At 42.9% G+C, this 16,827-nt stretch overlaps 1 protein-coding gene across 2 annotated transcripts in view; it reads right to left on the bottom strand.

The window, feature by feature from the left end:
- The window catches only part of RGS7BP (regulator of G protein signaling 7 binding protein), a 109,325-nt gene extending 94,387 nt beyond the window's left edge, over positions 1-14,938 (bottom strand). The window contains exons 1-2 of one of the 2 annotated variants that reach the window (XM_070357520.1): positions 14,103-14,938; positions 13,026-13,192 (exon numbers count right to left, since the gene is read on the bottom strand). In XM_070357520.1, coding sequence (XP_070213621.1) covers positions 13,026-13,192; positions 14,103-14,267 — 332 coding nt within the window. In that variant the 5' untranslated portion in view covers positions 14,268-14,938. The remainder of the gene's footprint in view (positions 1-13,025; positions 13,193-14,102) is intronic. The other variant, XM_005892766.3, reaches the window with a different exon arrangement.
- Between the last annotated feature and the right edge of the window lie 1,889 nt (positions 14,939-16,827).

Below are 16,827 nucleotides of genomic sequence, written 5' to 3'. Positions count from 1 at the left end.
AAAGCTTGCTATTCATTTATTTATTTTTAATTAATTATTTATTTGGCTGTGCTGGGCACGTGGGATCTTTAGTTGCAGCATGTAGAATTGTTTTTTTTTCTTTAGTTTCGGCTAGTGGAATGTTTGGAGAAGGCAATGGCACCCCACTCCAGTACTCTTGCCTGGAAAATCCCATGGATGGAGGAGCCTGGTAGGCTGCAGTCCATGAGGTTGCTAAGAGTTGGACACGACTGAGTGACTTCACTTTGACTTTTCACTTTCATGCATCGGAGAAGGAAATGGCAACCCACTCCAGTATTCTTGCCTGGAGAATCAGAGGGACGGGGGAGCCTGGTGGGCTGCCGTCTATGGTGTCGCACAGAGTCGGACACGACTGAAGCGACTTAGCAGCAGCAGCAGCAACAGTGGAATGTTTAGTTGTGGTTTGTGAACTCTTATTTGCAGCCGGTGGGATCTAGCTCTTTGACCCGGGATTGAACCTGGACCCCCTGCACTGGGAGTGCGGAGTCTTAGCCACTGGACCACCAGGGAAGCCCCCTGAAAAAGCTCTTTTTAAAAGAGACACAATTGTCTATGTCTTTGCCTTTGCTCTCTGTCCTTCCTACTTGGAAGCATGGAGAGAATTTCTGGAGCTGAAGCACCAATCTTGGAACTTAGAGGAAAAGGCCCGATTATAGAAATCTCAGGCCTGATACCTTTAAATCATGAACCAATGTGTGCTATCCCCTATCACTGGGTTTATAATTATGCAAGAAAATAAACCTGTATCTATGAAAGTTACAGAAATTCAGCCTATGTTACTTGCAGCTGAAGTCAATTCCAAACTGATCATCTAGTCTTCTTTCTTTCCCTCAGACATGCCAAGGTCAGTTCATTTTAGAACCTTTACACTTGCTATTCCTTCCACCTGAAATGTTTTTCTCTTAGCTCATCACATGACTTCTCAAAGTCAGATATCAAATTAGAATGTCACCTTCTCAGATGTCACCACACTGCACCCATCATTCTTTAATAGTATCATCCTATTTTATTTTTTCCACTGCTTTTATCACTCTCTGAAATGCTCTCTCCTCTGCTTGTTTCTTTTTGTCTTTGTCCATTCAGGCTGCTATAACAAAATACCACAGACTGGGTGGCTTAGAAACAAAGAAAGAAAGTGAAGTTGCTCAGTCGTGTCCAGCTCTTTGCGACCCCATGGACTGCAGCCCACCAGGCTCCTCCATCCATGGGATTCTCCAGGCAAGAACATTGGAGTGGGGTGCCATTTCACAGAAATGTATTTCTCACAGTTTTGGAGATGGGAAATATGAGATCAAGGCACAAAAAGGCCCTGTTTGGTGAGAGCCTTCTTCCTGGCTCATAGCCAGTGCCCTCTCTGTGTGTTCTTACTGGCGGAAGGGGTGAGGGATATTTCTGGAGCCTTCTTTATTAGCACACTAATCCCATACATGAGGGCTCCATCCTATGGCTTCAGTACCTCCCAAGGACCCACCTACCGGTGTCATAACACTGGGCATTAGAATTTCAACATAATAAACTTTGTGGGGACACAAAATTTTAGACTATAGCTCTTCTTGATCATCCCTAACCATGAATGCAGGGACCTTCTCTATTTTTTCAGAACTGCTGTGTTTCTGGCACCTAGAAAAGCACGTGGCATATGGATGCTCTATGAATAGGTCCTCAGAAAGGAAGACGACTTCCAGAGTTGGAAATGAATATGTTTCCTCACCAAAGATACTGTCACATGTGTTGAATAGGTTTATAGTTTAGGAAATTATGGGTTAAATACCACTTATGTCCCGACTGCTGTATATAACACCATTTACATGAGATAATGAGTTTCAAGTTCAGTCTCTCTTAATGAACTCACAATGTTGATCATAGATCATCTTGAAGCTTATACCCATATCCAAAAAACCCTGCCTCCCTACCTTTTATTTCTAATATAGCTCATCAGATTTTAGCCCCTTGATGGAATTTTTTTCTTTGATTTAAAATAAAGTTTAGAAGGTAGGATGAATTGAGACAGTAGCACTGACATATATGCACTGCTGCTGCTGCTGCTGCTGCTAAGTCGCTTTAGTCGTGTCCGACTCTGTGCAACCCCATAGACGGCAGCCCACCAGGCTCCGCCATCCCTGGGATTCTCCAGGCAAGAACACTGGAGTGGATTGCCATTTCCTTCTCCAGTGCATGAAAGTGAAAAGTCAAAGTGAAGTTGCTCAGTCGTGTCCAACTCTTAGCAACCATGTGTAAAATAGCTTGTGAGAAGCAGCTGTATAGTGCAGAGAACTCAGCTCAGTGCTCTGTGTTGACCTAGAATGCTGGGGTGGGGGTGGGGAGGCTCGAGAGGGAGAGGATATATAGCTGATTCATGTTTTTGTATAGCAGAAACTAATACAATATTGTAAAGCAATGATCCTCCAATTAAGAATAAATTTAAAAAATAAAGTTTAGGTCTATTTTTTTTTTTTAAACCCATTCCGTTTCTGGTAGATTTTTAAAAATTGATTTCTTGAATGCCACTACTTATCCTCCTTGTAGGCCTTATCCTATTTCACATCCTGCTGTGTGAAAATGATACTCAAACCCTTTCAAAGGCATCTTGCCTAACTTCCTGCCCTCCCAAGTGGTTCCTGAACCTTTAATCTTTTTCATGGGTCCATTTAAAAGCAGAAAAAATATTCTTATTCACTTTGGGACCCTCCGATCCACTCTGAATTTCTGTTCAAGGAGCATGGCAGACAATGAGACTGCAAGTAAGACCTTGACATTTAGGAGAGTAAATTATTTCTTTTAATAGATGGAATGGGATTTTTCATCTAGAAACCATAGATGCAGACTTGATAGAATGGGGCAATCCCGCTACACACCCTTAAGGACTAAAAAGCAGACTAGTCTGAATAAGCAAAGTATTTACAAATTAAATGGTAAAAGTTAAATCCAGGAATACAGACTGGGGACAGAGGTCATGTGTTGTTTCCCCATATTTGCTCTCTCTCTTTTCCTTAGTGTTAAAGTCCTTCTTTTATTTAAGGTGGCAAGGATAAGAGAATCCTTTTCCTTGTCTCCCTCACAGTGAGATGTGGCCACATGATGCAGTTCTGGAAGAAGTTCTGTTTGGGTCTGCTTAAAAAGAGAGGACCCAGCTGGGAAGTGGCCTTTCGCCTTCAACCTTTCTTCTGGTCTGGAACTGGGACTCGTGGCTGGAGCTCCTGTTGTAATCTCACATCATAAAGTGAAATTGATGGAAGCCATAAACAACAGGCAACAGAAACACTCACTTGTGAGCCAGGATGCTATGCTAAGTCACTTCAGTCCTGTCCGACTCTGTGTGACCTCATAGACGGCCGCCCACCAGGCTCCCCCGTCCCTGGGATTCTTCAGGCAAGAACACTGGAGTTTGGGTTGCCGTTTCCTTCTCCAATGCATGAAAGTGAAAAGTGAAAGTGAAGTCGCTCAGTCGTGTCTGACTCTTAGCGACCCCATGGACTGCAGCCCACCAGGCTCCTCCGTCCATGGGATTTTCCAGGCTAGAGTACTGGAGTGGGGTGCCATTGCCTTCTCTGGTGAGCCAGCATACCAGTTCTAAACTGGCCATTCTAGGGCTTCTTTTCTGTAACAGAATAAACCCCGATGTCTTTAAGCAACTGCTACTTTGAATTTTTGTGTTCAGTGTAGCCAAATGTAATCCATTTTTATACAAATGCTCACATAGGGAGCTTTAAAAAAATATCCCGATGCCTAGGCTGCCTCCAAGATCATCTAAATCAGAAACTCTAGGGATGGAATTCAAGCATCAGCAATTTTTTAAAGCTTCCCCGGTGACTAGTGTGCAGCCCAGGTTGAGAATCACCGCTTCAGGCTGACAGGCCTTATTTTCAGCATGTTCAAGAATCTCCTGGGGGATGGGGTGGTGCTTGTTAAAAAGTTGGATTTCCAGGCCTCATTCCCTAGAACTTTGGTTCTGTCAGTCTGAGGGCACCCCACATGATTCTGAGACAGGTTAATGCATGAATCCCATTTGAAGAAACACTGCTTTAGGCAATGGAGCATCTTTGAAAGTTTTAAAGCAAGGAAGTGACAAGATCAGAGGAGAGTTTTAGCAGGATTAGTCTGGATCTAGTGAGAAACTGAAAAGAAGAGATGAGAGACTAATGGTAAGGAGACCAACTGGAATAGTTGATGGCCTGAGGGGACTTGATTCTGAACTAAGTGGGTGGCCACAGAAATGGGGTGAAAAAGAGATACAACAGATGTTGGAAAAGATAAAACAGCACAGGACTTAGTAACTGACAGAATAAGACTGTGGGAGACTTTGAGATACTTATTTTTAGTAACTGAAGAATACCCTAGGGGTTTGATGCCTTCTGGGTTAGTATGCATCCCCCCCACAACACACACACTTTGGCTCAAACTCAGTTAAATAGCTGTAGATTGTTAGCTTACTATTTATCTACACCTGCAAATGTTAAGCTGATTTTTGTTAACCTATTGTAACTAGAGTTTTCCATTGGATTGGAAACATTATTTGCTAAAGCAGCACTTCTTTTTAAAGGCTTAGACACATTATTCTAACAGGAATCTATTTCATAAATTTTAGTGTTTATTTATAAGTATATATATGTATGAACAAGCAGTATACATATGTGTATATATGTGTATAGACAAGCAATTAAATGTTTTTCAGGAAGTTTTCACTTTTTTTTTAAAGTCATGTCTTCTAGAGCAGAGGAAATAAAAGAACTGTCTGGTGGTTTAGTTACTGCTCCAGAGTTTGCTTTCTATACGTATCTTTTTGGATGAGACACATCTAAACTTTCAAGGGCTAAGTGTTTAAAAAATGGTTTTTAAAAAATAATCTCAGTAGAAAATGGTTGTTTAACTACTCAACATAAAGTCACCAAATAGATGTTAGGATGTTATTTATCAAATAACCTGAAACATGATTACCTTCTGAGTAATTCTAAAATACAGAGTGCCCACTAATTTCTTATAAGAACGAAAATCTATGCCTCAGAAATTGATCTTAAGTGTGTTCTTCAAGTCCTCTCATTTAAAAACCAACATATTGGTTTTATAGTTATAAACCAGAAAAGATAAAGTCAAATATAATAAAAATATAAAATGTAAGCTAATGTATTTGCTCATTTTTTTCTAAAGTCTGTATCAAGACACAGTTATTTCCCTCTTATTAAAGTTTAGTTGATTTTTAAATTGAAGTATATGACACAATGTCTTTTAAGAATAGATTTAAAACTACCAAGTAAACTTAATGAACAAACAAGGTGCACGTTTCCTCATGAGCTTGGCACCCGGTATAAACATGAATTAAACACAGCCTTGCTCTCTTGCACTTCACAGAATAAATATAGTGATGAGGAGTTTTCCTAAAGTTTGTTTTAGATTTAATTTTCTCTCTAAATTGAAACATCTATTAGAAAGCTTTAACAAGGTAAAAGTCATTCAGTTCAGTTCAGTCGCTCAGTCATGTCCGACTCTTTGCGACCCCGTGAATCACAGCACGCCAGGCCTCCCGGTCCATCACCAACTCCCGGAGTTCACTTAGACTCACGTCCATCGAGTCAGTGATGCCATCCAACCATCTCATCCTCTGTAGTCCCCTTCTCCTCCTGCCCCCAATCCCTCCCAGCATCAGGGTCTTTTCCAATGAGTCAACTCTTCACATGAGGTGGCCAAAGTACTGGAGTTTCAGCTTTAGCATCAGTCCTTCCAAAGAACACCCAGGACTGATCTCCTTTAGAATGGACTGGGTGGATCTCCTTGCAGTCCAAGGGACTCTCAAAGAGTCTTCTCCAACATCACAGTTCAAAATCATCATTTCTTCGGCGCTCAGCTCTCTTCACAGTCCAACTCTCACATCCGTACATGACTACTGGAAAAACCATAGCCTTGACTAGACGGACCTTTGTTGGCAAAATAATGTCTCTGCTTTTGAAAATGCTATCTAGGTTGGTCATAACTTTCCTTCCAAGGAGTAAGCATCTTTTAATTTCATGGCTGCGATCACCATCTGCAGTGATTTTGGAGCCCCCCAAAATAAAGTCTGACGCTGTTTCCACTGTTTCCCCATCTATTTCCCATGAAGTGATGGGACCAGATGCCATGATCTTAGTTTTCTGAATGTTGAGCTTTAAGCCAACTTTTTCACTCTCCTCTAAGTCATTAGGTCTGTTCAAAAATAAAAAGGCTAAACCTCAATAGGCAATGGGAGACATGTGTCTAGATTCCCTATCACACTTGGTTTGCTTAGTAAGAATAACACTCTTCTTTAATTGGGTGTGAGCCAGTCCTTTGTTACTTGCTCCTGAGTACAGTATCAGTACCACTGAGGGCCACCACCTACTCCTAGCCATGCAGACCCGAGAAAGTGAGCATCCTATATGTGGACCGTCAGGGGCCTAATATTCGATGTATTAATTACTATTTCCCCCTAATATTCTTTTCTGCAGTTGATTTTGGTCCACCTTCAGACATCAGTAATTAAATCGGTTAGAGGAAAGTGCTAACCATACTGGGGATTCTTTGTGAACACATACGTCCATTTCATACAAAAAGTATCCTATTTCATGGTCACAAATCCCACCCCAATATGAGCTGCAGTGCTGCAAATGATAAAACACTGGGTGCCGGGAAGTGCAAAGGTGTCGAGAAAGTATGCAGATTGCTGTTGCTGTTCAGTCACTAAGTTGGATCCGACTCTTTGTGACCCCGTGGACTGCAGCACACCAGGTTCCTCTGTCCTCCACTATCTTTGCAGATAGTGTCGGGCAAAACTCCATCCCCACCAGGCAAAACAACCCAAAGTATGTATTCTACTGCAGATGGGGGAAGGAAATTTGTGGGTTGAATTACCCTTCTTGTGTCCGCACCCCTCCTCCCAAATTCATATGTTGAAATCCTGACACCCAGGATCTCAGAATGTGACCTTATTTGGAAACACGTTGGTGCAGGTGCAATCAGTAAAGTTAGCATGAGGTCATAGTGAGTGAGTGAGTGAGTGAGGTCGCTCAGTCGTGTCTGACTCTCTGCGACCCCGTGGACTGTAGCCCACTAGGCTCCTCCGTCCATGGGATTCTCCAGGCAAGAATTACTGGAGTGGGTTGCCATTTCCTTCTCCAAAGGAAAATGTACAGTAGAGTGGCCCCCAAATTCAGTATTACTGATGTCTTATAAACAGGAAAATCTGGATACACGTACATAAACAGAGAAGATCATGAGGAGTTGGAGGCAGAGATATTTCAACAAGCCAAGAAACACCAAAGATTGCCAGCAAACCACTAGAAGCTAGATAAAGAAACAGTCTTCACAGGGCACTAGCCTTGCCTTGATCTTGGGCCTCCAGTCCTGTGAGAAAAGAACTTTTCATAGTTTAAGCTACTCAGGGTGTTGTACTTTGTTACTATAGTCCTAGAAAAGTAACACTGAATTGTCATTATCTTAGATGGATAGCATATTCTTTTGGTGCAGATATAACTCACCTTTCACTATCTGACCAGTGAGAGTTAAAAATTTAAAACCCCAGCATCTTTAATAGGAAGAAAACATAAAGGACAGTGTGGGTGACCTGGCGTGACTATGAACTAGGCATCTTTTACTACACCCCAGGCCTCCTCTATAATGTGGATCAAAGAAAGCTGAGTGAGCTGCGTCCAAAGTCACCAAACACTCCTTCCGCTCTCCATCACCCCACGTAATCACTGCACCCTCAGGCAAAGTGCTGAAAGGAAGCACCCTGACTAAGCTGCAGTTGTGGAGTCTTCCTCTCCCATCTCAGTATCCTAGCAAACAAGACAGGAAATGGACACACAGGGAGATGGGAAAAAAAAGAGCAGGAAAGTCAAACAAGAATCAAACACAACTAAAATAGACCAAAAAAAGAAGAAAAGACACGAGGAGAGATACAAGGAGAAAAACATAGGCCTGGCTGGTCAGGAAAACAATTGCTGAAGGGAAAACCGTAAAATCTGTGAATACAGACCCCTAGGATAATCACGATATTGTTCCCGGAAGCCATTAGGAGATTAAGATTCTTCTTGTGATCACAGTGTGTTCACATCCTAACATTATTTCTGGAATTCAATCATCAAACTTCTGGCATGTGCTTATTTTTTTTTTTAATAGCTCAGTTCTGTAAAGAAAATCTATGTGATTCTACATGAATTAACATAAAACACTAGAATGATAAAGCCAGATGACTCAGAAATCATTCAATTCCATTTTTGAGGTGTACGGAGAATTTAACAGTCTTGTCCAATGTCACACAACTTATACCAGAGTTAGACTCAAAGATTTTGTAAATATTATGATTTATGAAGAATCTAGGTTGATTTATATGAAGAAAATAATCTTAAACCTAACTACTTTTGAACCTTCGCATCTCCATAGTGTTTTTAACATATTAAAGAAGAGGTCTTCCGATAACCATCTAGGAAATTTCAGTCTAGAAAGTTTTTCAGAACATAAAGTAAGAAGCTTAGGTAAACAAAAATTTATTCCAGCTGAAATATTTATTTGAAAACTATTTGATGGATACATATTTTTTTTACATAAATGTATCTGACCACCTGAATTTTAAATGTTTTGTTAATAATTACAGTAACACTAATATGAACTTAATACTAGCATTTGCTGGATGCTAGGCAGTCTTCTAAGTATGTTACTTTACTCAATTCTCAGAATACTGTATGATTTGGTCCCATTATTCATCAGCCCTATTTTGCTGATTAAGAAATTGAGGCAGAGAGACAGTATCTTTGCCCAAGGTCACACTATTTGTGAGTAGTGAGGCTGAGATCTGAACAATGGCAGTCTTGCTCCAAAGTCTATGTACTTAGCCACCACACCAGACTGCCATTTACTACCCTGTGAAGCAATTGGCATATCAGTTCGCATGTATCCCTAGTAAGTGGTGAAGCCAGGATTTTATCCAGGTTCAGATGGTAAAGAATCAGTCTGCAATGCAGGAGACCTGGGGTCGATCCCTAGGTCAGGAAGATCCCCTGGAGGAGGGCATGACAACCCACTCCAGTATTCTTGCCTAGAGAACCCGCATGGACAGAGAAGCCTGGCAGGCTACAGTCCATGGGGTTGCAAACAGTTGGACATGGCTGAGTGACTAATCATACGATCTGATTTAGAGTCAGTGCTCTTTCCTATGACAGCTATACTGCCTTTCATAGTAGCATACTCAAACCTCACTTTCAGTCTCATCAGCAGCCACTAACAGAAGGTTGTGGTGTGAAGACCCAGAGCAACATAGACACCATAGAAGCATATAGGACAAGGACTCCTAATCACCAACCCACCAGCCACAGCATAAACTAGAGGGTTTGCTAGAGGATATTGTCTCTTCTGGTCCTCCTAGCTCGTGCTCTTCTGTCTTCACTCTCAGGAGATGATGTGGTTGATGGAACAGACACTAGACCAGGAAGCATGAGGCCAGGGTTGCACCCTTAGAGCAACCTGGGAAGGGCAGAGTGCCACTGCCAGGGTAGGCATCACCCAGCTGGCTCCCTAAGTCCTCTCAACTAACTCAGGAGTAAGCATGACAACTAGTTTACAAATGAGGGAACTGAGATTCAGAGGGTTAAGTAATTCCATCAAGATCAGCAAATATGGTATTCAGCACAGGTCTGCCTGACTATAAAATCCTCATACACACTCATATGACCAAGTTGCTTGTAAAGTCACTTTAAATCCTCCAAAACTTAGATTCTGTAAATATAAAGGGAGGATATTTTGCTTACTCAGTATTCTCAGTATCATGGAGCCCTAGGGATTCTTCAAAGGTGTCTCAGAAGTCATTTTTGGAAGGAAGTTCAAGGAGACAGGGCCCAGAACTCACATATACACAGAAACATGGAGCAGGGCCCCGCTTAGCTTTAACACCTAGGAGAAGATAGGCATGGCGAAGGTACAGTAAAGAAAGAAAAGGCTGTACCCAAACGTCTGCTGATCTAAATACAATTTGAGAAAGCGTTTCCCTTGTGTCTGTGAAGAAGGCCTGCTTACCCAGGGCCAGGTAGTGAGAACCACACTCTGAATCTTCTTCTCTTGTGGTCACCATTCCTTGAGGACTTCAATTGGTCAGGGATAGAAGCCATATAGCATTTGTGGCTTAATTTTTTTTTTTTTTTAACTTTTGACCCAAACTGTGTTCCTCCCCAGAGAAATAAATTGATGCTTAGATGATCACTATCAGGCAGGCATCTTGATGCACGCATGGAGAGCCAAGCTTTATTTGTCCCATCTCTGTAGCTCATATCACTTTCACTAAAAGCTACATATGTTGAAAAGAATAAACCCTACGAAAGGCAAGTGTTAATCATGGTAACAGTGATCACACCTTTTGAAAAACACTTATTGAGGTATCCTTTACATACTGTAAAATTCACTCATTGTAAGCGGGCAAGTCATTGATTTTCAGATAACATACAGTTGACAACTATCACCCTAATTCAAATTGGGATCATTTCCATCACTCCCAAAGATACCTCAAGCTCATTTGCACTTACTCTCTGTTCCCACCCTAGGAAACCACTAATCTACTTTCTGTTTCTTATAGATTTGCTTTCTCTGAGCATTTCACTTAAACGGAATCATATAATATGTGGTATTTTCTGACTGTCTTCTTTCACTTTATGTACTCTTTTGGAAGTTCATCTCTTGAGCATGTCGTAGCATTTTGTTCCTTTCTACCTGACATCTTTCTGAATGGCAGCATTATATGGAGGAAAGATTATGGTTTTCAGAAGCATGCAAACCTGGGGCCCAATTCAAGTACCACTTTTTAGTTGTGTGACTGGGCAATTTGCTCAACCTCCCTGAAACCAATTTGTCAAATAAAGATACTAATCCTTCCCTCAGGATTATTCTGTCAATTAAATGGATTGTACCAGCAGACAATGGGCACTCAAGAAATCTAGTCTTTCTGTCTACATTCCCCAGGAATCATTGCTTTTCTTACCCCTGCATCCAATTGTAAAGTGAATCCTTCAGCCTCCCTACCAACCTTCACAGGAAGCCTGAAATGAGAGCCTGCATAACCAGCAATATCAGGAATAGAATTCCACTCAGGGGAATCACATCCTTCATTAATGGGGTCCAGATGGTGATGGGTTTAAGGGATTTTCCTCAATTATCTTGCTGTCATTTTTCAGAAAGGTTAAACTCTATCTCATTATTTTAAGGAGGAAAATGTTTCAAATTCTACACCAGAACATTCAATAGAGTTGACCTTACTTTTGCAAGGCTCTAAGAACAACCCATTTTCCCATGAATCCTTATAAACCTGCCCCAGTAACATTCCTCAAATAACATGTAAGCAAGTAGTGAATGGCTATAATTTCCTGAATTAATAAAATTCACCTCAAATCCTCAAAACTTAACTGGTACCCGATAGTTGCAGACTCTTTCTTTTCTAAACCTTTAGAAGTGTGTGTAGCAGAACAGACTAAACTGACCTCCTTGTTCATTTCTCCAGTACATCTTATCTGATTAGAACATGTTCTCAATTTGAGGTCCAGTTCAAAGGAATCCTGGATATAAACCCACCATAAACTTTTAGACACATAGTTTACAAATATGCAGTTCCTTAGCTCTGAGCATAAAACTCTCTGTTCTAAACCTGTTTTTTCTTCTGAACCATTGTTTCTTTATAGACTTTAATCCACCATGATTCCCTTTTGTGCTTCTGATTGTTTTTCTCTCTTCTTCTCTGATACTTTTCACAGCTGCATTTCCTCCCCAAAATCCTTAAACATTTAGAGTCACTCGCAGATGCACTTCTTGTTAAGTATAGTATAACAGACAAAACAGAAAAGGACAATAATGTTCAATACTTCTACTAAATAAAATAGGTTTGTAACATTTTATATGTCTCTCACTTCAAGGAGATTAGTAGAGTGTATCATTTTTCATCATATAAAATATAAACATGTTGTCAAATGTAAACTAGTTATTAAGAGAGGTGACATACAGCTTTCTAATCTTTATATACCAATAACTGTCACCATATATATTAATGGCACTAAAGATAAAATGATTCTTTCAAAAAAGTAAATTGGATATAATTCCTATAAGTTATCAATCTACAACATTAGCACAAGAGTCTAACTAGAACTTCTACTGTGATATAATCATACTGATAAAGACAAACATATAAAGGCTAAATCCAGACTGAATGAAACACTTAAATCAATGTACCTGCATAAAGATTCCTGTGTTTCCTTGCTCTTTGTACTTATCTGAAATAGGAACTGTTAACAAAATCCACAATTAAATTTTCTCCCACTATTGGGAGATCAGGAGGAAGTGAGTATGGTCTCAGGAGAGAAGTTTTCACTCACTGTCTTATCACCTAAAATAGGCATGAGAATCCATAAATGTGATAAAAAAAGAATTTAAAATAATTGGAGAAAGGAGCAAAAGCAGCTTAAAATTAGTTAAATTTGTGAATTTCCCCAATCCTGAAAAAGTTTTTCTCAAATTCAAATTTCCCTTTCATACACTACAGTGAAGAGAGTAATTTATATCCAAGACTTTATTTTAGGGATCTTATTTTAAATGGTATCATAGGAATTTGACTCATGGTATAAATAGTTTAGTAAATCTGGGATTTAGCAAAGATTTTTGTGCAGTACATGTTTAGCAGCAGATGACAAAATAATCTTGAGGCATGATGGTTTAACTTCACTTTGGTGCAAAAACATCTTAAGCCTCAAATTCCAAAATGTGGCCAGCATACTGAAAGTTAATTTTGTAAAAAAAAAAAAGACACTTAATGACCCAAATATTCAATACATATACAAAAATCACACAACTTTTGGATTATAATTTGGCCTATAGTTTGTTCGTAGCTCTCGAGACAATCCTGATCTCTTAAAACCTCACGTTTGCAGCAATCATCTCTGAGGCCTTGATCACTCTCAATATCCATTGTGTGCCAGCATTCACACATCATATACATGAATTACCAAATAATGCCAAGAGGCTCCTACCCGGAGATGGCAGCAAGTTTTTGGTGTGCCTGGCGGGCCATTTCACAGCCTTTGGTTCTTGTCTTGTGCATTTCCGCTCGGAGAGAGGGGCAGCTGACCGAGACGTCCCCAATGGAAATGACCAATTCTCGGTACAGGGCCACTTGCGTGTTGAACTCCTGCACAAGCTGGAAAAGAAGTGAGTTTCTTTCATAAGACATTTATCAACAGAAAGTTTGCTATTTTTTCCTACCTAAACAGAGGCTTTCACTGACCCCCGAGCCACCTCAAATATCCTGCAAAAGAGCAAAAGAGCCTACAGAGTGTTTAAAGACTGGGACACAAAGATTGTTCTCTTTGTCCAAGGCAAGTGTTTATTTTTCATCCCTAAGTCTGGTCATAGAAGTTCTATTTCCAGACCTACTTGCTCCCATCCGTTCAGACTCAAGTTTCTGACGATCGAGAAGCATATTTGGAGAGCTACCACGCCACTCCCAGGTCACCAGAGAGTGATGCTGGCAACTCTCGCATAGAATGTTCCCCTCTACTACAGCTGGGATGTGAATTTGAATTGGCCTGTGGATTTCAAAAGGCGAAAGGTGGGTTGTATTAGGCAATCCGTTCACTTCCTGCCAGACCACTGAACAGTTCAGGCTCTGGTGTCTGACAGGAAGACCCGCCACAGCCTCTGCGCTGGAACCTTCGTCCCCTCCGCAGAGCCCTGTGCGTCCTGTTTGGGTTTGTTTGCTCCTGTCTCCCCACAACACAGCACTCTTACCTTCCTAACCCCTCCCTCCCTCGTGAGCCAGCCAGTTCACCGAGTCTTTCGTATCTGCCATTCTCCGAGGGGTTAGAAGGATGACCTACAACCGCTGCCCCCAAGACTCTCTCCGCGGCACTTCTTGGCGGGTCCATGACGACCCAGGTGTCACCCCGAATCTGGGGGACTGCAGATTTTAAAATAGTGCATGTGCACGTGATCGGCATGGAGGAGATGAGGGTGGCGGAGTGGCTGGCACTCAGGCGAACTATTAACAGACACGATTCCCCCACATCTCCAAAGGGAAAAGAAAAAAAGGAGACGCATTTTCCACCTACCATCTTGCAATCGTCCAGGGCTCGTTGGCTTTTGTGGGCGCTCTCGGAGCCGCTGCCCCTGCGCTCCCAGTCCCCGGTCTGCAGCGGGGGCTTGCTGATCTGGAAGATTGAGGAGCGGGTGGACCGGCTGGGGCGCTTTTTGCGCCCATTCGGTGCAGAACTCATGCATACACATCCACCAAGCCGAAGCCGCTGGTGCAGTGCGCCCCGGCGCGGGCGGCCCGGTCGTTGCCCTGCGAGCCGCCGCCGAGCAGCCGGAGCTGGGACCCAAGGCGCGGCGCTCACAGGGTTGGGGCTGACTGCGCGGGTGGGTAACCTTCAGCTTGAAGGAGAGCCGGGGAAGCGCTGGCTGTGCCGTGCAGCATTGCTTCCACTAGCAGCGAGGAAGGGGCTCGGTCAAGTTCTGCTCAGCAACACTGCCGGCCCTGTCCCAGGAGCTGGGCGCTGGCGCGGGCTCGCACCGCTTTCCGCTCGGCATGGATCGCAAGGCTGGGCGAGAAGGAACACGCCGCCCGGCGGTTCCGAGTTTCCATTCAGATGGACAGTTTTCAAAAGCCTGCGCTGCCAGGTGGAAGGGGGCAGGGGGTGGGGGTGCAGCGGGGAGAGTGTCGCTCTAGCTTCGGGTGTCTTCCCACGGCGGCGGCGCTCCCCTCCCTCCCCAGTCACCAGGCCTGGAAGGGCTGGCTGTCCCCGAAGCAGGCAATTGGTTCTAATCCGCTGTCTTGATCCCTCGTCTCCACGGGGCTCGCCTGTTTGAGGATCCCAAATGAATCCGTGGCGGGACTGGCAGACGCAGGGAATCAGTCCGGCTGACGTGGTTCGCGGCCCGGCGCATCGATAGGATGGGAATACTAATGTGATCCGTCCATACAACCCCCTTCCCCCTCCAGGGCTTATGCACTTATCCAATCAAATCCCCGGGAACATCAATTGCAATATTACTTCATCGGCTCTATTATTAGAAACGAAAAGTGTCATCAGAGTGGAGCACATTGCCACATGCTGGGACCTAAACCCAGATCCCAGATCAACCAGTGTGAGCTTTGAGGCCCTCGCCGTCAGAGACGTTCCGGGGCCACAGATGAGCAGAACCCATGGAGGAGGAAGTGAGGTTTTTAACCTCAGAAGGAAGATCTCTTGATAACAGTATTTGAAAATAGCTTTGTTTCCCTGGGTTTTGTTGTGTTTTTGTTTTTGTCTTTTTCAGCATGTGCAGGGAGGGAAACCAGCAGCAGCGGGAGCAGAAGGCAAGAGGCCTTCAGTCAAACTGGTCCTCCAGCCGTTCCATCCCATCTTAACTAGTGAAGTTCCTGGTCTTCCGTTCCAGAGGCTGAGTACCCAGCTCTGAGAGTTTCCCGGTGGAGGTCTGAACAAGAGCCAACAGGCCTCCCTGGACACTGGAAAGGCTCAGTTCTCCTCTGTGGATCTCAGTGACTCAGAGGCCAAAGGAGGTGGCCCATGAAAGGGGTGCCCTGGAGTGAGTTCCTTGGCCATTTAAGTTCACCCTTACCACTGACTTCCTAAGATTCTTCTGGAAGGAAGAGAGCTAGTGTGGGCATTCAACTCCAGTGCTCTGAGAATGCTTGTTCCCATGAACGGTTTGTTTGGAGGGGACAGATAAAGAAGTCTGTCACAGGGGAACTAGTTATGTATTAAAAAACCTAATGAAGAACAAAACGGAAGTTTCTAGTCAGTCTCTTATGGGGTTATAGAGAGTATACAGAGAGGGAGAGTCAGAAATAGCCAGAAAGACTAACACCCTAAGGAGACGTTTCTAGATTTTTTTTTTTTTTTGCAGGATGGATAAACATAACAGGGTAGTATAATAAGAAAGGTATTTGTTTTTTGTCCTCAGTTCCTGATGCAGAGCTCTTAAAACTCTTGTTATTTCCTCAGTGGTAAGAGTGATACGGGGCTTCCTAGGTGAGACTAGTGGTAAAGAATCTACCTGCCAATACAGGAGATCTAAAAGACGTGGGTTTGATCCCTGGACCAGGAAGGTCCTCTGGAGAAGGAAATGGCAACCCACTCCAGGATTCTTGCCTGGAGAATTCCAGGGACAAGGAGCCTGGTGGGCTACGATCCATAGGGTGACAAAAAGTTAGACGTGACTGAAGTGACTTAGCATACGTGCAAAGGTGATAGGAGCCCCTTGTCCCCAGAAAGACCAAGCTTTGATTAGGCATTTGGAACGTTCAGCACCATCTCCCAGCTTCCACAGAAGGGAGAGAGGCTGGAGACTGATTTAATCACAAAGAGCCAATAATGTAATCAATCATGCCTACATAATGAAACCTCCATTAAAAACCCTAAATGATGGGGTTCAGGGAGCTTCTGTGTTGGTGAAGACATGGAGTTGCTGGGAGGGTGGCATACTCAGAGGGGGCATGGCATCTCTACCTCCCCACTCCCATACCTTACATACCTTACCCTACACATCTCTTTCTGAGTCATAATCTTTATAATAAACTGGTAAGTAAAGTGCATTCCCAAGTGCTGCGAGTCATGCTACCAAATTGTCAAATCTGAGAGGGGTTTGTGGAAACTCTTGAATTTGTAGCCAAGTTGGACAGAAGTTAACTGCTGCTAACTTGGGGTATTGAATTTGTAGAGCACTCAGTTGATTTTGGAGAGTTGGAGAAATAGTGTTGAAAAAGAATCCACATATTTGTTTGGAGAGGAAAAACTCTCATGGGGAATATTCAGCTGCATTTGCATTGTTATT

The sequence above is a fragment of the Bos mutus genome, chromosome 20 (assembly GCF_027580195.1).
Source record: "Bos mutus isolate GX-2022 chromosome 20, NWIPB_WYAK_1.1, whole genome shotgun sequence".
NCBI classification, from domain to species: Eukaryota; Metazoa; Chordata; class Mammalia; order Artiodactyla; family Bovidae; genus Bos; species Bos mutus.
Note: the sequence above shows the minus strand (reverse complement) of the source record. Positions and strands in the feature narration are given on the sequence as shown.